The 23,378-nt window shown below is 38.5% G+C and overlaps 1 protein-coding gene across 1 annotated transcript in view; it reads left to right on the top strand.

Annotated features, from left to right (window-relative positions):
- The window catches only part of LOC136865963 (apoptosis-inducing factor 1, mitochondrial), a 268,552-nt gene that overhangs the window by 41,438 nt on the left and 203,736 nt on the right, over positions 1 to 23,378 (top strand). Inside the window, exons 2-4 of the mRNA XM_067142533.2 lie at positions 14,426 to 14,808; positions 19,448 to 19,520; positions 23,221 to 23,357. Of these exons, the coding sequence (XP_066998634.2) occupies positions 14,426 to 14,808; positions 19,448 to 19,520; positions 23,221 to 23,357 (593 nt within the window). The remainder of the gene's footprint in view (positions 1 to 14,425; positions 14,809 to 19,447; positions 19,521 to 23,220; positions 23,358 to 23,378) is intronic.

The raw sequence follows: 23,378 nt of genomic DNA, 5'->3' as shown, positions 1-23,378 counted from the left end.
CTTTACACACAGTTGTTCCTAGGTATTCCCTTGCTGTTTCTGCTACAGCATCCCTGTATGCCACCCATTCTCTTTCTATATCCTGAACCTGCTTACTGTCTACTGTTCAAAACTTCTCACTAATCATATCCATGTACTTCTGTTTAATTTCCTCGTCCTGGAGATTTTCTACCCTTATTCGTTTACAGACAGATTTCACTTTCTCTACCCTAGGCCTGGAGATACTTAGTTCACTACAGATCAGATAGTGGTCTGTATCATCGAAAAATCCGCGAGAAACTCGTACATTCCTAACAGATTTCCTGAATTCAAAGTCTGTTAAGATATAGTCTATTGTGGATCTGGTACCCTAGCCTCCCATGTGTAGCGGTGAATAGCCTTATGCTTGAAGAATGTATTCGTAACAGCTAAACCCATACTAGCACAGAAGTCCAGCAAACGCTTTCCATTCCCATTAGCTTCCATATCTTCCCCACATTTACCAATCACCCTTTCTTATCCTTCAGTTCTATTCCCAACTCTCGCATTGAAATCGCCCATTAGCACTATTCTATCCTTGCTGCTGACTCTGACCACGATGTCACTCAATGCTTCATAAAACTTGTCCACTTCATCCTCATCTGCACCCTCACATGGTGAATACACGGACACAATTCTTGTCCTAATTCCTCCAACTGACAAATCTACCCACATCATTCGCTCGTTTACGTGCCTAACAGAAACTATGTTGCGTGCAATGGTATTCCTGATAAAGAGCCCTACCCCAGACTCTGCCCTTCCCTTTCTAACACCCGTCAAGTACACTTTATAATCTCCTATCTCTTCCTCGTTATCTCCCCTTACCCGAATATCACTTACTCCTAGCACATCCCGATGCATCCTCTTTGCTGACTCAGCCAGTTCTACTTTCTTTCTTCCATAAGCCCCATTAATATTGATAGCTCCCCATCGAATTCCATTTTGTTTGTCAAGTTGTTTCCAAGGAGTCCCTCGCCTGTCAAATGGGAGTGGGACTCCATTACTCCCATAGGTCCGAGGCTTGCTTAAGATGTTCTGAGCTTGGTAAATTCATGAAGCAGGATGCTACCCTACTTGCACATAGTCCAAGTGAGGATCTCTCCTCTAATGTGTTATGGACCACCGGTGAATTGTATAGTCCTAGCCGCCTGAGCACAAGGAGGGCCATGACTCAGAATATGTCCGAGATGCGCACTCCCATTCCATAGCAACTGGTATCCCGACTCTCAGGACCACTTACTAGGCCACTCAGCCGTTGCCCATGGTTCACAAACTAGGATGTGACTACAGTAACCCACAAACATGAACCATTCCAATATATGTACATTTTAAAAAAAACTTCCAGTTATTTCTGCCCATATTTATTTCAATAAACCCAGAAGATAGTGAAACACAACAAATTTGCACTAAACAAATTGGATTCAACACAAAATTTCCCAATAGACGAACCACACCAAACTTCCTTCAACATTTTGTGATTACTTGAGAGCAGTGATGCCAACCGTGTTGTAATTATGATACATATAACGTAATTAGCTGATTGTACCATATGCCATAATACCTCTATTGTGGTAAGCAAAAATACTGTAATTTGCCTATTAGTATAAAAATAACATAATACCTCTTCCATACACCATGAAACCTCTCCTTACAGACACCTCTAAAATCTGGACACTCCCCTGATATGGAGAGAATTTTATGTCCCGCCATAAATCCTGTACACACAATGATAATGTTACCTCTCTTTTGCAGACACTCCCAGGTATGGACATGGACACCTATTCCACTGTCCCAAGGTACACTTTTACCTCTTTACTATGGATGCAAATAGAGTGAAGATTGAACTACGTGACAGTGTAGGTTTATACATTTCAAAAGACTTGTGAATACAAATAAATTCAGAGCACTACAGGTATTTCCTGGAAATGTTTGTGTACTGAGGCTGTTCATGGTAGCCTGCTGAGTCTCGGCAATTTCAGTGGCATTATAAGGGATTTAAAAGGCGTGTCATAAATCTGTTGCTTTTTATTTCAATACGGGGAAGTCCACTTTTAGCACTGATAAGGGAATATTGAGGCAAGACGACATAGGAGCCCAGCTGTGTAGTCTCTTTCTTGCAGTACATAGCTATGGAATCTTTTAAAGGAAAAGTTTAACAATTTGGGTGTTGAAAAGAACAAGCTCAGTGTGTGAATGCTTGCAGATAAATTTGGTGTGGGAAAGACACAATAAATTCAGCTCTCCAACAAAAAGGCAGATTGTAGCATATGCCATAATACCTCTACTGTGGTATGCAAAAATACTGTAATTTGCCTATTAGTATAAAAATAACATAATGGTGATGACAATAGAAAAAACATATTTCCTAAAATTAAAGTTTTTGCTGTTGATAAAGTTCTGTTTGAGAGGTCTTCAACTGCAAGAAGCAAAAACATTCCTGTCTCTGGTCCTGTTATTCAAGAAAAAGTTAAGGAAATAGCAAGCGAACTTGGCTGTGAATATTTTAAAAACTTTGAATGGTTAGCTGGGAAAATGCGAAGATTTGCACAACATTAGCTGCAAAACTGTATGTAACGAATCTGCTGATGTCACTGACCCACAATCTGAACAGTGGAAAGAGAAACTGTCCTCCATTATCGCAGGTTATAAGTAAGAAAGTGTTTATAATGCAGACAAAACTGGTTCATTTTTTCGTGCATTTCTCGACAAAACTAAGTTTCTGGGAAGGAAAAAACAGCAGAGGAAAAATTCCTAAAGAGCGCCTGACTGTGCTACTCTGTTCAATGGCAGGTGAAACATTAAAACCTCCGACTGTGCTACACTGTTCAATGACAGGTGAAACATTAAAACCTCTTGTTATTGTAAAGGCATTAAAATCTCGCTGTTTTAAAGCGCTGGATGTAAGGAAGTTATCACTAGAATGGAGAGCTAATGGAAAAGCTTGGATGACATGACTGGCTTGTTTCTTTCGATAAGAAAATGTGACCTCCCATCCCGAATTAAACTTAAAATTGAGGGAGTTGGCCATGCGGATAATGTCGCATAGCTGTGAGCTTGTATTTAGGAGATGGTAGGTTTGAATCTCACCGTTGGCAGCCCCGAAGATTATTTTCATTGTTTTTACAATTCTTTTTACAAGTAGCTTTACGTTGCACCGACACAGATTGGTCTTATAGCGACGATGGAATAAGAAAGGGCTAGGAGTGGGAAGGAAGGGGACGCGGCCTTAATTAAGGTACAGCCCCTGGTGTGAAAATGGGAAACCACAGAAAACCATCTTCAGGGCTGCTGACAGTGGCATTCGAATCCACTATCTCCCGAATGCAAGCTCACAGTTGCGTGCCCCTAACCACATGGCCAACTCGCTCATTTTTTTTCTCACACTGGGCAAATTCTGGGGCTGTATGTAATTTAAGGCCATGGCTGCTACCTTTCCAATCCTAGCCCTTTTTTCATCCTTGCGTTGCTTGATGTGTTAGTGCGACATTACACCACTATAAAAAAAGAAAAATTAAACTTAAAACATGTCTAGTTAGTTTATCTCTCACCCTCCCTCCCTCCCTTCCCAAACACTACTCTTGTGTGACAACCTCTTGATCAAAGCATCATTCACATCAGTATAGACAGCTAAGACTGAGATGGCTCACAGTAAACCGTGTCACGCATCTTCTGCCTCTGATTGATCTCGTCAAGTCTGCCATCATACTGGATGCAATGGATTGACTTGGCTTGGAAAGCTGTAAATAAAGACACAATTTGGAACTGTTTCTTCAAGGCAGAATTTTGTGCTAATGGGACGGAAGGCAACCTGGAAAATCAAGAGGACAATGGTAAAGATGAAAATCAGTTTTAGACACTTTGATAACCAACAATAAAATAGTGAAACAATTGAAGGCATTTACTCGTTGCCGCAGAGATGCTGAAAGCTCTCAACCAATACGACAGCAGGCCATTCTGAAGAAGAAGACAGTAAGTGTGTGAATGTTTTCGACAAACTAGCTTAGACTAGTTTTTTTAAAAGGGTAATACATCATTAAAGGGGGAGCATTGGTGAGTTAAAGTACAATATACAGTAGTAATCAGTAGGGCCCGGATGTTGATGCCATAAAAAAGTTACAAAATGCACTTAAAATTTTCAAAAATGACTTGAAGAAATGACTTAAAAATTCGAAAAATGCGCTATAAAATGGGGAAAATAATCTTATAATAATAAACTCACCAATACAGTTGAACCTGCTTTATACGTAACTCTGTTCTGCGTAGTTCGTATTTGTACGTAATTTCCTTCAGATCCCGGCAAAGTGTAATTTAAAAGCGTGTTAATCAAACCTTATCTATACGTAATTTGCTGTTATCCGTATTAAGTGTCAGTGAAATGTAACTGAGTTTTGCGTAATTGTAATGAGCACGGGCTTTAAAAAAAAAAAGAAACTACTGTATTTACGAAGTTATCTCTTTGTTGGCTTAGGCGGAAGTAGAGCGGTCGGATTTCGGTGCTGAAACAGAACACAAGAGTTTCGCCGAGTGACATTGTTGACCCTTACTTACTGGCGGCTTAACAAAGGCCAACCGAGCGAGTCTCCTTCGCTCTCTATCTCGCTCCTCCTGCTCTGGAAACAAGAGGTTCTGCCGGGTATCGTAAGCGATTATCAGCCTCCAAACATCTATAATTATTGTGATGAGACCGGCCTATTCTACACTCTCCTTCCTAATAAAACATTAGCGGAAAAAGGTGTCTCATGCCATGGGGGAAAGAAAAGTAAAATTCGTGTAACAGTACTTCTCACCACCAATGCAAATGGATCTGACAAACTTCCTCCACTTGTGATAGGAAAATCGAAGAATCCGAGGTGTTTTAAGAGTGTGAAAGCAAAACCTACGGAATATGAATCCAACAGAAATTCTTGGATGACTATGCTTCTAATGGAACAGTGGTTGAATAAACTGGACATTAAAATGAGAAAGAAACAGAAGAAGATCCTTCTTCTTATGGATCGATGTGCAGCACATCCATCTCAAATCGTTCTGGAGAATGTCTGAGTGGAATTTTTCCCTCCTAACTGTACCAATGTTCTACATCCGCTTGATTTGGGCATCATTGCAAATTAAAAGTGCATGTTAGAAAAGTGCTGGTTCAACATTTAGTAACACTGAGTGATGCAGGAAATGAGCCTCTCTTCATTAATTTGCTACAAGCCATGGACTATTTCGGCTGCCTGGAAGTAGGTGTCATCCCCCACAATCAGCAACTGTTTCCGCAAAGTTGGTGTCTTACAAGAAAAGGCTGCCTCTAATGATGATTATGGGGACGAAGTTTCGTCTGGCAATGAGGTAACGCCACCGGAGGGTGTAGAATTCGATACTTTGGTGCATTTTGATGATAATCTGGCTGTATGTGGAGAACTACCAGATGAAGAGATTATTGCTGATGTATGCCAACAACGCGGTGGTGATGGACCAGCTACAAGCGATAGTGACAGTGATGGAATTGGAGATAACGACTTGAATCTTGAAAGACCTGAACTGAGTGAAGTGTTAAGTGCAATCGATGTGTGTAGGCGTTACATCAGTGCGAAAAGTTGTAGTGAAAATGCTTTGAATTAATTACTAAGCTTGCAAAAGGAGGTTTATACTTTTAATGCAAGAAAAGTGAAACAAGCCAAACTGATTTCTTTAAGGCTGGACCAAGTTCAGAATAATATTTTCGGTATTAATGTATTTATTTGCAAGGATTTACACATGTAAGTCTATTCCATTGGTTTTTCAGTAAATATGTGATGTATTGTGTCTGATTTCCAAGTAATTCTGAGTTGCAAGTAGTTTTTTCTCTTCACCTTGATGTACGTATAAGTCAGGTCCAACTGTATTTCAAAAATGACTTCTTAAGCTCAAACTGAAAAGTCAATCAAAATAGATTTCTAGTACTTAACAAAAGTTTTATGTTCACTTTAGTCTGAGTTGCACTGCATTACGAATGTCATTCTGATGTTGTCAAATATAAATGATCTGCAGTTATTAGCCAACAAGGTTTTATATCTCGAAAAGCTGCGTTCAACATCAACTGATGTGATCGGAGCATACTTGAAGTGAGGAAGGTCGTTTGGTGCTAAATCCTCCTCAATCCCATCCATGCAGTCGTTTTCACCAGAAAGAATGTCTTGAGATTTTACATAGTGTTTTATACCTTACCTTTTTTGTCCACCAGTTTTGATCGATACCCGTAGCAATTTTGCCACGATTGTTGCTAAGACTAGTTTCCACCCGGTTGATTAAGGAAATTGAATCGATTTCTTTGCCCGTTTTCTCCAACGATGTGATTGTTGCTGTCAATAAGGCAAAATTTGATTTTACGAATGACAAACTGCATTCAGTGTTTGGTTCAGATAGCATGTCCTGGGCAATTCTTATTGTCAAAACTCTGCACTATTTCCTTTATTAACTCGCAATAATACATAGACACGTTTAACCACGTGCCGCAGGGTGTTGTGATAGGTTGTGGGGGTAATACAATGTCTGGAGCTTCAGCTCTGAAACGTGTGACTTGCGAGGGTGCGTTTAAGAAAATTTTCGCTATAAGCCTGTCTAGACTAGGGTAAAGAGCCCTTACTTCTTCACAAACTCCGTGCAGTCCATGGGCAAGGCATGTAACATGGGCAATTTTAGAATAGAGTGCCTTCAATGAATTAGCTGCTCGTACCATATACAGTGCAGCATCAGTTAAAAATAAAAGTACATCGTCATGTTTGATGCCTTCAGGCCATAGGAAAAACATAGCACTATCAAACAGTTTTAATATGGTAGAATAATTGGTCTTTTCTAACACTTTGGTAGTCAAAAATATTTCAGCTGGTGTATGCACTTCTAAAGTTCTGATCACAACGTTGGCTGTATAACGCCCTATAACATCTGAAGTTTCGTCGATTGATCTTACTTTGTTTAATGTGTCTTCGTAACACTGCGGCAAATAATTCTTACGTAAAGTTGATTTGTCTGGTATATCTTGATTCGTATGTTTTTCCAAAAATCCACATAAATTCGGACTAATGATTTCCAAAAATCCACATAAATTCGGACTGTTGAGTTTAAACAGCGGAATGTTTGCAGATACAAATACATCACACAACTCTTTACTGAACTGTGAGGACTTGCCGGAAGTTGAAGCAACTGAAGGCAGTAAGCACTGAATTGCAGGTTTATTTGAAACACGCTGAAGAGCACGAATGTGTTTATCGTGACCGATAAGTTGCTGTACAGTAAATCTTTGTTCAGCAGCTACTTTAGTTCCACACAGTTTGCAAAACAATATGCCTCCATCGGTAGAAAACACTTTGTCACCAAATTCAGATTTCTAGTTGTTTTAAATGCACTGACACTCGGTTTTATTTTGGGCATTTTGAAAGCGGCAATGAACTAATATCACTCGCAGCGAACTATGCGGAACTGAGACAAGAATATCCACCCCTTCCCCTTTCTACCCCGCCACAGCTGACCTTGGTCAACAGAGCAGGTAATATTGCATTCCGCTAAAATCTGGTTTGCGACGAAAACAAGAGTATCTGTATACCTATCCCTATAAACTTCTGCATCCAGGATATATTTTTTACTACTAATAACAATACTGAAATATTTTATTTCAATATTTTAAATTATCTTGTATCAGCTACTAGCTTGTTCTTAACTCTGAGAGACATAACTCCCTCCTATAAAGCTGTGACATGACTAAATTGGAAAACAATGACCTTAAAAGGCAGATTTCTCAAAAATATGACCAAAAAATCTACCAAACTTAAAAAATGCTCTTAAAATGGAAAAATAGCAAAAAGATGCAAAATAAAAGTGACATATTTGAAGACACAGCCGGAATTTCTATGTACTTCAGCATTGTTTTAGACAGCTCAGTAAAAAGATGACATGTCATCAACATCCGGGCCCTAGTAATTAGAGTTGACTCCAATGAAAGGTTTGGCAACTGTTAACGTACTGTAAAGTAAAACAACATACTAAGTTATATCTTAAAATATCTTTTAAATAGTACTCTGTGTATGCATTGTGAGGTGTAAATTTTGCTTATGTAAGAATCACCTCCCATTAACAGACACTTCGCAGATATGGTTTGCATTTGATCAGTGTCTGTGTTAGAGAGATTTCATTCTACTTAGAATTCATTCACTATACTGAAATTCAAGTCAAGAGCTTAGGAAAAGTATCCTTCCGCATGTGAGTACGTCCCCTGTTCCCCCGTCCCGTCTCGTCTTCGCTCTCCATCTCCGCCACAACCAGCTTATCATTAACGCCGTGCGTCCATCTGACAAGTACAGTACTTCATTCTGAAATAGTGAAGCATCAAATGAAATCACTTCCTTTCACATAGCTGTACTTTGATTACGTACCATACCTATTTATTCCTTTATTGGCCATGTAAAACCTACAGATTACTGACGAATACCAATTCATAATGCAATTTATGTGAGGCACATGGAGACTTACAACATAAGTATACGATTCCGCTCTCGTGCAACGACTGTCAGTGGCAGTTTCTCACAGTTCAAAAAGCTGAAAAACCCACCCGTGAGTTGGATTGCGAAATACAATGCTTCCAGGAATGTTATAAATATTGTAGCCTCGTCATTCAGAAGGTAAAAACGAACTCATGGTCCTCCCATGACAACATTTCTGCAGGTAGAGGGCGGTTACGTATATAAAGTAAAGTACACATTATTATTATTATTATTATTACTATTATTATTATCGAATACGCCAAGGATCCTATTCCCATACCGTGTTAAGGCCCTTCCTGTTTTATTTACGGCGAGTGCTGAGCTGACACATCGATCTTTCGCTGGAGACTTAGATTTTCCGTGGAGTTTAAATTCCAAGCGAGCGGCGTAAACACTGTACACAGAAACGCCGGCCAGCTGCGCGCTGTTTTTCACCATGTCTTCCACAGCCCACAGTGTATTCTAATCTCTTAGGCTACTGTAAACGTTTAAAACAATTTGGATTACAACCCTAGGAAACTATTTGGCGCTGCGGAAGCATTTGAGATGTGGTGCTGGAGGAGGATGGAAAAGATCTCATGGACAGAAAAACTCACCAATGAAGAAGTTCTTCGACGAATAGGTGAAAAAAGACCCATTTTAGCAACAATAAGGAAAAGAAGAGACCAATTAATTGGCAATCTCTATAGGCACAATGGTTTCATAGTTAATGTCATGGAAAGAATGATTCAAGGTAAAAGAGGAAGAGGAAGACCTAGACTGCAATATTCAAGACAGATCAGAGATGACGTAGGAACAGGCTCATATGTGGTAATGAAGAGATTAGCGGATTACAGAGAAGAGTGGAGAAGACGAATTGCTGCCAACCAATCTTAGGATTGAGAATTAAGAAGAAGACTTTATTTTTCTCCACTTTTGTTAGCTTTAAAGAATTTCACAAGGGACTCATGCGTCACAGCATCACACACGTCTTGCTCACAGCCGGCAGCCATTATGAATACTGAACATGCTGTTGCAGCCAGTAGCCCAGTATCGCCAACAGTTTTCTTGGATCCATCTTCAAAGTCGCACATATTATGCGAACTTATCAGCAATGGAATGAACTCGAACAAACTTACTAAGTACACAGTGCAATAAGATATCAATATCATAATAAATAATTATTATTTTGCTACATACACCACTGAGAACAATAACTATTCATAGCCATCTACGTATGAAATATAAGAGTTGGTAACGAACCCGAATAACATACAACCTGTGATATATTTTCCATATTTATACAGGGCAAAAATTTTAATTCATCAAGTCAGTTCACCAGAATATCTAACCAAACTGAAGAAAGCTCCTGACTTCAGGAACAAGTAACAAACCTAGGGAACTATTTGGCCCTGCGGAAGCCTTTTCACCGACCAGAAGTCTGACTAACATCAAAGGGACCGCTAAGGTCTTGAGTTGACTCTCAGTATATTATATTTTTCTGTGATTTAACAGTACTTTCTCAGTACCTTCATTAATGTTACTAACGTGCAAATTGAGTTCCTGTAAAGTTGCCTTAATAGAAGCCACTGTCTCACCGCTCAACAGTGACAGAATCATTCAGTAAAAATTAAAAATACGTTCCTCATTCAACTCTTGTATACTTTTCAAACCCTATCGGTATTAGGTTTGTGAATTCTAGGGAGTCTTTTTTTTTTCATGCCCTTAATTTCTCTTTCCTTCCTTTTGCTGATACCTTCATTCTTCGAAGCGTTGGACTTTTTCCCTTCCAGTTGGCATTACACGTAAGACAGGATGGTTGCCCTGTTGTACTTCCTTGTAAGACAACAATCACCAACGCACCACCACTAGTTTTTAATGTGGGAATGGTTGCTTGGAAAAATTTGCACGGTTGAACGTATTGAACGTATGAGAGTTTCCCTTATACTAAACACAAATTAAGAGAAATAAAGAACAAAATGCAATATATTCCACACTTCATACAGCTTTTAAGATTCACAAAATAAAAAAAAATAAAAATGTTGACATAGAAAAATAATAAAATTGTGATATTTAGTTACAATGCTGTGAAATTTTAGTCAGTAGCAATAAAGTAGATCTGCACAGCAGGAATTATAGGTAATATACATTTACAAAAACATGGAGGCACATCGTTCAAAAACATCCTACCCGGCTTGCTGGAAGGAATTCATGATGGATGGAACAAAATGCAATAATTTCCACACAAGGCTTTGAAGGTAACACAAATTAGTGCTTCCACTTACTTGTGCCAGGCTCCTCACTTTCATTTATCCTATCAGACTTCCATTGGTCAACTCTTGTTCCTTTCTGACCCTGACGTTATTAGGTTCTGAGGGCTAGGGAGTCTTTCATTTTCATGCCCTTCTTTCTTTGGCCAGTACCTTCATTTTTCGAAGTGTTGGATCCCTTCCATTTTCTCTCTGATTAGTGTTATATAGAGGATGGTTGTGTAGTTGTACTTCCTCTTAAAACGATTATCACCACCAACACCACCAAAAATTAGCAGAAGCCCCCCCCCCCCAAAAAAAAAAAAATCCGTAATTCTCACTCAACCTTATAATAATAAAATTTCACATGTTTCATACAGCATTCAGGAAATACAAAATAAGAAAATGTGAAAATAAAATGAAGTAGTGAGTGATGCAAAGTTACAGTACTTGCAATAAATTACAATCATTTGCGATCGTATAGATCTCTACAACAAAAAATCAGGCTAATATAAACTAAGAGTTGACTGAAAACCAAGCATCTTTAGTTGCAGTTGAGAGAATCCTTCACATGTAGCACAGTGGGCTTAATGAAACCATAATTACATGGGCTCTCTAAGCAGAGTATCGTTGAAAATAACACCAGCTTGTGATTATAGGTGATAAACTCTGCTGAAGAGAGATCCAAAATTCTGAATCAAGATATAAACAAATAAATGCATTTTTGATAAGGCAGGAGAGAAATGCTCATGTGGTGTCCTCTGATAAGTTAAATAAGTAATTCCTCCAAAATGAGCTGGAAGTGATCTCATCATCCACTAATGTCTACAACAGAAAATTGAACTGTAGTGGAATGAGAGGAGCATGTTGCATCAGTGCATAAGAGCAGTGTGATTCTAAACAGTAGTTAGTTACCTGCTCTTGGACTTAAAACCTCCACATGACTGCTGCCGATATTTCCTGTATTTTTGGGTGTATCAAAAAAAGGTATCAAACGAAAAATCGCCATGAGCTATTTTCGTCTAAAAGAACCGTAATACAGATAGTAGAATTTTATACTTTAGTCCCCTTCTGAAGCACCCCTTCCTGCTGAAAAGTTTTTGAACTACTTATAGCTAAGATCATACTCAACTTTATTCTAAACTGAATACCCAGTTTCATTTAAATCTACAAATCCTGTTCTCTGTGATGCTGTAACAGACACAGACACAAATATTAAACTGAATTTGACGTAGGCCATTACAATCATGTCAGTATTCTTGACAAGAGAAGAATATTAATAGACTGGAACATCGCATTTAAAAGCAATGTTATCATATAAAATGCTTGATCAAATGAAAAGGTGCGCAGTTTCTCCCTTTTCACCAACATTAGTACGCAGGCTTTTTAACAGTGGCAAGTTCCAGAGCTGGAATGATCCCGCCACAGACAGTGGTGAATACTGCTCTGACGTTTTCTGTTAAGTGCACACCTTGCCCATTCCTATCGGCGCCTCATGGCAGTGTTCGAATAGCCGGAATACTATGATGAACCAGTGTGTCACATATCAGTAGTTATCAGAACTGTATGAATCAGAAGAATGGAATGCTGAAAAAGAAAGTTATCTAACTTATTTTCAGTGGTTTTACAATTCATTTTACAAGTTGCTTTACATTGCACCGACACAGATAGGTCTTATGGCGACGAGGCTGTTCTACTTGGCACGCAGCAGTAATGCCATTTATTGGAGATGAGTAGGAGCAGACGAGACAAAACACATCACAACAAACAGTAGTCAATGTAATGTTATTGTTGATCAATTTTATGGACTTTCGATATTGTAGGCCTTCATATTCAGTTTACTTGATGCTGTTGTGATATTAGGATACCCAATCTAAAGGGAGTCCTGCCTTTCATGATGTTCCTTCATGATTTTTTTCTCATTTTGATAGTAATCTTTACTATTTCTTTGCCGATATGGGCTGATGACCACGCAGTTTTTCGTAACAGGAACCACTACTATCACTAGTTAATACATTTGAACAGTATTTCCATGTTAGCGATGCTCAGTGTTGACATGGATTAAGTAACAAAAGTCTAAATTATGAATATCTCTGTTTTCATAGCTGGTACATTAAAACAGTATAAGACACAAATAATCAGAAATTTTACTATCCATAACTTTTGGTGTGTAGTGTTTATCGATAAGACCACTAATAACATAGATATTTAAGAATTAAATTTTAGGCTTTCCCTTAAGCCACCATGTCAACCAGCTTACATACCTACATACGTACATACATACAGGTGGAGATGACAGAAAATTAAAAATGGCATTTCATTTTCTACTGTGGGCACAGCCGATGCAGAAATACCATTCCTTTTTTCATTTTGACTAATGTACAGACAAAACTCTTATGTACATTTATCAATATTATATAGATTCTCTGGAAGAAGATCCTTGTGAAATTTTTGGTATATGAAAAGAACTTCAGCCAATTGACTTACCTGAAACATTTGCATGCAGTTGTAATAGGCATGAGAGTTTGTATTGATAATTCTAGAACTCTTAAGTCAGCGTGTTATTTTAAACAGCAATGTTTATTACACATAACTTTGATTGTATGGGATCATAAATATAAACATTTAAATCTAAATGGTGTTGAATGAAGAATATGTTAAGGATAGGAAGCCTGCTTTACCCTGAGTTTTAAAGTTAACAATATATTGTGTTAAATAAAGAGTCTAATTTGTTCAGTTTTTATGTTCATAGTGAATGCCTTCTCAAAATATTGATGCATTTATATTCATAATAGTGAGTATTTATTTTATTGAAATTAGATACTATAGCCAGATACTACTAACTTGCATCAGGTAACTTGAACATTGGTGCAAGGAGGAGCGATACGAACAGGGTGGCAGTCTGATACTCTGCCCATCTTCGCAGGTGTACTCTGTTCATAGAAAATATTTTGCTGAAAGTATGCCTCACTCTGTCATGAATTAGTGTTAACAATGGATGTTGGTGTTGAACAAATGCCTCTATGCTGTAAAAACAACATAAGGGATGTTGTGAAGTGAGGAAATGTCTATTGTAATCTTTAAAAGAATCCATGTGATAGAGCAGCTAATTATAGTGAGGCATCCTGAGTTCTAATAAAAGAATTAATCTTTTAATTTATTTGAACATTTAAATGTTCCTTTTCTAGAGCAAAAATCTCACGTTTTTTGTTGCATGATTAAAAGTGGTATATTGACAACACAAAACCTGGAGAAATAGATATTTGAAATTGGATTTATTCCAGTGTTCCGAAATTTAAGTCAGCGAGATAACATTTGTTTGTTAGTTTTTAATGTGAATTACTACAGTAGACTTCATCTATAGCTATTTTGGGTAATACTCCTGAGTGAATACTTTCTGATAGTTGATAGCGAAGCAGGCGCCCAGTTAAACTAAAATTCAGCACTGGTATGCGTGTGGTTCAAATTATCTGATGTGGACAGTATTGCCTTCACTGGCTAAATTGTTCTGCATTAGACGTTCAAAGTCATATGCTTGTCTCAAAATTTTCTCTAATCTTAATCACTGTAATGGTTAGTCAGAAGTCAGTTAGATATTCAATTAAATATGTTAAATTGTATGCTACAGCTTTAGTACTAGTGGTTAAATAAGAAACCTGATGTGGAATTTTTGCATTTCAGTGATAACTAATCATCCACGATTATATGCGAGTAATCAGCGAGGTGGAGGAAAGTCTGGTAGAGGTGATGATTGCAGTAAACCAACAAGTATTAAACCGTGTACACCACCACAGCAGACGGCAACACGGAGGGATTGCAAACAACCTTCTGCCTTACCTCCGAAAGTGGAACAAAAGAAAGTGCCGGTTTGCAAGGCACCACCCTATCCAGAATGTCAGCCTGCAGTACGCAAGGTTATTCCTTCCGAACAAGAATGTGGCAAACCTCACATGATGAAGGATTGCCCTCAACCAGATTGTCCATGGGATGATGGACCAAAAAAGAGCAGATATAACAAGCATTTAATAATTGGACTTATTGCAACTGCTCTGAGTCTCTATGCTGTGAGTATTGTTTCACTTTATTACGTAAAATTTTCTTTTTGTCTTTAAATTTTGAATTTTTAGCCGATATACATTTTATATTTAAAACCATCTCTTTTCAGTTTCGACTCAATACTCACCACCACCACCACCACCACCACCACCACCACCATTGTCCAGCTTCTGCCAGGTTGATGATGCTTCTTCACCATTTCTCCTCCTTCCACCACTCCTTTTCAGTAATATTGTATTCCAGTCCAGTCTTTTCTTATACTGTTCTTGAAAGAGTCTATCCATCTTGCTCTGCACCTCCCTCTTGCCCTCTTTCCCTGTACCTTAGCCTCCAACTCTTGTTACAGTCTTATTATGTTGAAAATGGATTGTTGATGCTCCTCTGAAGTGGGTCGATGTGCAATTTAGGTTGTGGGAACGCCTCTTGTTGTTACTGGTATTTAACATAGGACAGAGCTTATGTGGAATGTCAAATACTGAACAATCGTCCTTCGGTCCCTCCGAACGGGCTCCGTATTGTATGCACTCTCATGTTGTGTTGACGCTAGACTTTTATTAGTACTCCAACAGTGTTGCACAATGCCAGTCAGAATTTTACTTTTCTTCATCCAGGTTTACGTTCGTCTGGGCTCAGCCTTCTCATCGCTGTTCTTCAACCTATGTGTGGACTCGGTGACTGTAGATGTTGAATGGAAATTCTAAGTTCCCATGGAGGGAATGAGATAATTTTCCACCAATAGAGCATATAAAAAATCAGATCAAAAATTAGATGTATGGCTTTTCAGGCGTTTGCTCTATTAACCAGCGTTTCATCTTAGGTCTGACACTAGATTCCTCAGAGTGGGATGTGTCAGACCCTACCCCCAGCGTCAATGGATGCTCCTACAGGGGTGTCTTCCCGCATCACGCTCAGTTGTTTCTCTTCCTGGCCGCTTTCTGCATGACGTCATGTGGTGTGAAGTCAGCACTCGCCCGCCCTGCTACTGAAACCTGTTTCTACTGCCGATCTTTTCAGTTAGTTCTGCTTTATGCTTTGGTCTGGTGTGAACCCGTACAGTGTAATGATAATGAGTGGAAATGTTAAGTCATATTTGTTTTGCTGTGGCATAGTGTCGTAATTATGGATTTAAATGTACCGCTGTTATGTATCACAGGTTTCCAAAAAACGGACGAGTGAAAGCATTTACGGAATTCTCGCTGTAAGCGAACTGATAAGTTTAATCTGGACAATTCTCGCGTATGTTCTGTTCATTTCCTTCCAACGGATTGTGAGCAAGATATGAAAAATGAGCTTTTAGGTTTGTCCACCAAGAAAATACTGTATTTTCTTGCATAATTAATGTGTTCTGTATTACTAATACTCTGAAAACTGTAGAAGTAGTTAGTGGGACGTAAAGCAAATAACATTTTTTTTTGCTATTTGCTTTACGTCGCACCGACACAGATAGGTCTCATGGCAACGATGGGATAGGAAATGCCTAGGAACGGGAAGGAAACAGCCGTGGCCTTAATTAAGGTACAGCCCCAGCATTTGCCTGGTGTGAAAATGGGAAACCACGGAAAACCATCTTCAGGGCTGCCGACAGTGGGATTCGAACCCACTATCTCCCAGATGCAAGCTCACAGCTGCGCGCTCCTAACCACAGGGCCAGATCGCCCGGTTCAAATAACATTATTAGTATCCCTAATATTATATAAACAAGCACACACTTTATCGTTTTGTATTGTTTTCTACAACACAATAGGCAATATTTAATGTGACTGTGTATTTGTTACTAATAGGTCATACGTTAATGTTACTTAAGTTTATAGGTTAATAAGTTTGTAGAAGTGTGAAATATTAATTAAAAGTGGTTACAGATATGTTTTCACTATATTTCAAAAGGAACCTTGGGACAGCATTCAATTTATTCTATTGTTTCTACAAATAAAAGAAAAGTTTTGCCTCTAGCACTGCACTTCTCAGTTTTTAATTTTCTTGCTTAATTTTTTCAGTTTTGTTTTTCATATGCGTTAAGGCTAGTTCTTCTTTATGCCTTAATTGCACTAATTCTTGATTCTGACAATTCAATAACTTTTTTGCGGGCTTTCTATGCTTCTGTTTTCTTTGTCTTCTTAAAAGAAGGCTGGTTTCTTTATCTTGCCACCGCTAGTTGATGGTGGAAGGTCATGGATTGCATTTTGGACCATTTCTTCACAGGATATCTGTGCTTGGTTTTTCTTCGAATGACACCAGTACATTGGATGTTTCCGTTGTGTTGCTGCTGGGTGCGGTTAGGCCTATATACACAGAATCGCTATCCAAGTTGTTGGGAAGAGGCTCTTCTTGGTCCCTGATTATTTCTAGCACCTGTGATGATGTTTGGTGTAATGAAGGGTTACGGCAACTCCACCTCCAGTTTTAAATATATTCACCTTATTCTGGCATCTTTTCTGCTTAGCCCTTCTTTTGAAGTTGTCATAAAACATTTTCAATTGTTTCACTGCCCCTTTACAAACAAATTAATGAGAATTAAAACAATTTGCAAGTTCTATCCATGCTTTTTCTTTATCACGCAACGTTATGCCATCGGTTTTATTGTTTTCGATTGTCTCTTCCTTTTCGGCAACAAGACTCACAAACAAACTCTTCTCATCTTCAGAAAATTTGGATCCTTTCTTCTTTGACGAAATATTATTTATCTTCCATTTTTGAAACCACTCTTATAACAGAAAATTAAATTAGAAACCAAGTCTATTTTCAACCATGGTTCAGTACTTCAATTATTAATCGAGAAATGGCAATCAGAATGAACGATAAAACTCGATATATCGCCTCGGTATGGCTCATGAGATACCCATGGCATTCTAACCTCTGGTAAAACGTTGTTTTGAAATGTGAGAGCGTGTCAAAATAAATGGAGCGTCTATTCCAGCTCACTAGTGATGATGAAATATAAAAGATTTTAATGAAGCGTTAAAAAGAAACGGGTCGTCATATTTGACAGGCTTCAAGCATATTAGGACGAAGCTTGGTGAAACCGGCTATCAGTGTTTACACCTCTCTCCCAACAAACCTGCCAGAACTGTGAGCTCACAACCGTGTTTTCGAATCCCCCTTGGTAGGGACATGCTGTGCCGAGTGTGGGACGAAGTTGATTATAGGCTTGATGTCTGCAGAATCACTAAAGGGGCACTTATCAAACATTTGTAAATGTCAAAAAAACTTTTTGAGTTTTTCTATGTGTGTGTAAAGCCTTGTGGCAATATGTCAAATAATAAAGTTATTGTAGAGCTTTGGAATTGCTCAAATCATTTCTAATAACCCTGAATTTCGTGGCTAAACAGTAAGTCGTATCACAAAATGGATTGTACAATTTCTGTTCAATTTGGAGTGATCTACAACTTTGGTCCTATGACTTTTTGTCGTATCTCTATCCCTTATACGTTAGATTTGGCTTTATTTCTCAACTGTACATGAATTTTGATGTTTTTTGACAAGCATAATTCATATTTTGTCACAATTGAGAGACGGAATCATAAAATTCACATTGGCCTTCCTGGTGGTCATATGTAAGTCAAATTGTATGTTTCCAGCTGTCGCATATGTATCCGAAAAGTAATGCAGTGTTTGGAAACCTTACCCAAATTTCTCCCTATTCTACGATTCTAAGTTTCTGATTCAATCTAACTCATAAATAGAGGAGATGATGGGGAAATGTTTTAGGATCAACCATTCAGCCGTTAAAAGAGGTGACTTATTGTGCAATCCTTGTGTCGATATAACGTACCGTTTAGCAGCTGTTAATCTGTAAATGAAGGTCTGCAATGTTGTAATCATGCAAATACTTTTGTATGTCGATCTGTATATATTCATTGAAGTCAATTTGTAGCGATCTACAAGGGGTGTGTCTGCCAGTATAATTAATAATTTACCAATCAGTAGTGACTGTCAGCACTAGGGCGTCTGCTATTGTAATATATACTCTCCACATCGTCTTTGACTGTCAATAGGAATGGGATCCTCCAACTCCTGTGTAACTGGCATTAGTAAGCAGGGCCTACCATTGTAACGAATAATTCCCTTCTCGATGTGACTGGCAGAAGGCAAGGGAATGTGCAGTTTTCTTCAAAACTCCCCTACCCGATTGTGTCTGGAAGTAGGAGAGGGGGCCTGCTATTGTAACAAAAACTCCCCAGATAGATTGTGACCGCACAGTAGACAAGGGTCCTTTTGTTGTAATGGAAACTTCCTGACTTGATTGTGAATGGCAGTAGGCAAGTGAGCCTTCCATTATCTTCACAACTCTGCAACTCGCACGTTACAATGGATACAAGGTATGGGGACCTCCCCATGCTGCTTCTTGGATAACGCTAAGTGACAGGCAGTTTAAAATATCTTATTCACTGCGTGCACAGTAATTTACTTTGATATCCGTATACAATGTAGAATACCATAGCGAAGCACAGGTACATTTGCAAATTATGTTTATAAGGGATAGTAAGAGACACAGTTCTTTCCTGCACTGTTCTTCATCATTTCTTCATTTTTGGGGCTTACTAAGTTTTAAGATTTCTTAATGTAATTTTGGTGTTATTACCATTGTGTTCTTTTGAAATAGCACCCTGTAAAGGTTTCATCCTCTTAATTTGAGTATCTCATTTTCAGTTGTATACGCTGGGCTTGTTTGAAAGGAGGGAGAAGCCAAAGCCTAAAGTAGTGGTACCAGTAAAGAAGAAGCGTGAGTATCTATCTATTTATCTCTTGGTATTAGGAGGAAATTGTACTTTTTTTACATACTCTGTGCAGATTTTCTTCATTCTGTTCTTGACTTCCTTATACTGTAGTAGTGTACCATCTGTACTCTTTTAATCATTGACAGTGCTACATGAATTAAAATAATTTCATGTCGGATCAATTCATTAATTACAATTACAGCAGTAGACTTTCCAATTTGTTTATAAGGTACCATAAAAAAGAAACCACTTTTCCTTTTGCAAAAATAAAATGATGATAAATACCGCATTTACTCGCATATTAGACCTCTTTTTCCCCCACTTTTACAACCAAAAATAGTACAGGGGGTCTAATATGCGATAACCTCAAAATTTTGTGCAGTGAACACATGACTTCTAGGCAATAAAGAGCTATAAATTGTACGTGTAAACATTCTATACTATTATTTAACAAACTTAGAATGTATTTAAGTTATACTGGCTATTTTCGTCAGAAGGCAGTATTTCTAAACGTAAAAAGACAATAAAGGGTGAACACTACTTTTAGGCCTATGCTACATATAAAAGTTCGTTTTAGTTAGCCTACTCATATCATGTCATTCGTTACATCTTATTAATTCCTCTGGTGAGGCTGACGTCAGGAAGGGCATACAGGCGTAGAAACTCGCTACGAAGATTCGTCTCACTTTATCCTCGACCCTGTAGAAAAAAGGGATAAGGGTATCGTGTTATCATATAAGTAAATATTGATACAAAAGAACTTAATGGCCAATCAGTTTGTCTCTGTCATTTCAGCAGTAGGCCTACCGCACAGTAAACCTGATCACTGCTTTCATTTGAATTTTATCGCCTTGCGCCGTCAACTTCCCTGCCCTTATACCTGTGTGTCGGCATTTCAAGTGACGCCATCTTCACTGCCATCTCGTCAGTCGTGTCGGCCATGCTTCATTCTTTTTGAGCCATGCTCTGCAATCAAGAGCATACGAGGTCCCGTCTTTTTGAACCTTTTAAAAATAATTTTGTTCCCGACTATAGAGTCTTAAAAAGTGTGAATCTATTCCCAAATGGTTTCTGGAGATGGTCTCTGATATTCCCAGTTGGTGTATATGTTGCAGAAGCCACTCCTTCCAAATAAAGCCATGCTGTAGAAGGCATGCCAAACCATCAGCTGATAACTAGCGTATGTTACGAGTTGTCCTTCCAAATGTAATACATAGTAACTCAAAACATTCTTTTGGTAACTGCGGCTGTTAAAACACAGGCCCTTCTTTTTAAAGTACATTTCATGCTTGTTCTCTACATTTATCACATCAGGATTTACGTAAACAGCTGTCCATGAGATAAGACAGACCACATTGTTTAGGTTAGGTCCCTGATAGTGCCAAAAGTTCCTTGACGGAAAGAATAAAAATAAATAACAGGAATTTATACCACATTTATGGATATCTACAGGTGTGGCGGTAATGTGTTTTATTATCATAATGTTCCCCAAGTCAAGGAGATAAGAAAAATACATTCCGGTGGAAAGTTAGACCATCCGTGACAGAAAACACAAAGACTGCCATCTTTCGTACAATCACAGAAGTTACGGGATTGTCCCACGTGAAGCAGTAACGAGCCATTTTGGCAAAACCACCCAGCTCGGGATGAAACCGAACTGACATAAGAATCAAAAATGGCTCAGTGCTCGGTGGTATGCTTAAGTAGTGCTGGTAACAACAGGCAGTCTTCCATTGTATCAGAGAAAGCGATTACTTTGCTTCCTCATGTTATCTCCAGTACTCTATACTCTGATCTCTGGTAGTACCTACAGAATACGGGCCTGTTCGGAGGCAAATCATAGGTGCACCAAAGGGAGTAATAGAAGGGAGGCAACTGTTCACAAGCTGATGATTTGAGCATTAATTTCGGAGATCCTCATTGAATACTATGGCATATGATGTAATATGGATAGTCCTACATATTTTCCCCACGAATAGTACAGTGGACTTATGTTGTCCATTTGTCGTATGTGACAGCAATTCACAAAACACTTCACAATCACATGATCAATTTATATGCTGTTGTAAATTCTGAAACTACATAAAATAATCTCTCTGTAAGAATTATTTGTCTGACTCTTTTTTGAATGGCCAGCATAGTATTCTTTGGTTCAGAGACGTCTGGGTTTTTCCCAGCTAGTTGGGAATATTTGTTCCGTCTCGTTACGCCTGGTGGCTATGATTATGAAGGTGTCAAGTCTATGTGGTCTGGCACTATGGTTAGCTAGTTCGAGTCCCGTTGGTCAAAAAAGTTCATCGTCAGAATTTTGGCCGGCAGGGAAGGAGAGGTAGTGGTATACAATTTCTGATCACTAGATTGCGTGCCAAAAGCTTGGATTCAATTCCAAACCTCTCCGCAGTATTCATATGGAGGGCATGTGGCACTATTGATGGTGATTAGTCGTTGGATGGAGACATTAAACCTTGAGCAGACTGCTTGTGCTATTTGACAAGAGCAGGGTATGTGCTGGCCCTGGGTTTCACTCTGTCCCAACTGTTATGTATCATGTCATTCATTTTATCACATCGTTATATCACGTTAACTCCTTTGATGAGGTTGACGTCAGGAAGGCCATTTGGTCACAGAAACTTGCTATGAAGATTCATCTCATTTCATACCCGACACCATAGAGAAATGGGACAAGGATTTCAACAGCAAGATTTCTGCTAGCTTGGGGACTGGGTGTTTGTGTATGTCTTAATACACATCTTGATTTACATACAGCATAGAACAGTACAAATCACTGCATAAACATGAACACTCAATAGTGAATACATCTCTCCACATAGAGCTGTATAAGAAAAGGCATCTGACCATACAATTGGCCTAAGTCCACACAAAGTGTCAACGCCATGCAACTGGAAAAAGACCAGTAAGAATATTATACAACTGGTGGTCGATATGGGATGCTGGGGAAAATCAACCAACAGTAGTGAAACGTAGTAGAGGTATAGTGGGCTCTGACCGGGACATTGTGCATTAAGGCATGCATTATTTACTGTTGACTGACGTTGGTAAATGTTTACTTGGCTGAATGCTACAGAAGTTTGGTGTATTTCGTTGTACATATTTGATCAAGACCACTGCAGCATAACAGTTTTCTGCCAGAATTTAATATTTAATCTAATCTAATATTTAATGGCATATTGAAGTGGTCTAGAACATTAAAATATTGTGAGTGGATTCATAATGTATTTGTTTGTTGGTGGGAAGCTATATTGTCATCTGTAAGACTATTCTTTTGATTTAGAAACAGGTGAAATAAATAAAAGCAGTATTGTAAGGCTTATCATCAATTCACTTAACAGCTTGTTAGAACTACTAAGTGTCACGGATGAGCACGTCTCACTTGCCAGCTTCAGTAGCTTGTGATGTATGGCAAAGACACATGCATTGAAGGTTTTTCTTAGATGGGGAGAAGGAAAGCAGCGTGTGGTAGCTGCCAGTAATGTTCATTACTGTTTAGCCGGATTTACAAGACGACCCTTGGTTTTTTAAATGCAAAATTCTGAGGGAAAATGTTGTCATGGATTCGGAGAAATACGGTATTTTGAGAAGCATTGAAATGAAGTAATTGTATATGTCTATATACTTTGTTTCTATTATTGAGTTATAGCAAATATGTTTGCCTTGGCCTCCGCTTAAAACTGGTTTTTGTTATAGGAAGGCCGAAGAAGGTTATCAAAATTCCTGCTGATTCTAAGGATATACCCAACAGAGTTCCATACCTGCTCATAGGAGGTGGAACTGCTTCTTTCTCAGCATTTCGCTCAATTAAAGCTGCAGATCCACAAGCAAAGGTATGAATTCTTTGTGAATAG

Source organism: Anabrus simplex, chromosome 3, assembly GCF_040414725.1.
Source record: "Anabrus simplex isolate iqAnaSimp1 chromosome 3, ASM4041472v1, whole genome shotgun sequence".
NCBI lineage: Eukaryota > Metazoa > Arthropoda > Insecta > Orthoptera > Tettigoniidae > Anabrus > Anabrus simplex.
The sequence above is the reverse complement of the archived record's forward strand: the minus strand, read 5'-3'. Positions and strand labels throughout refer to the sequence as shown.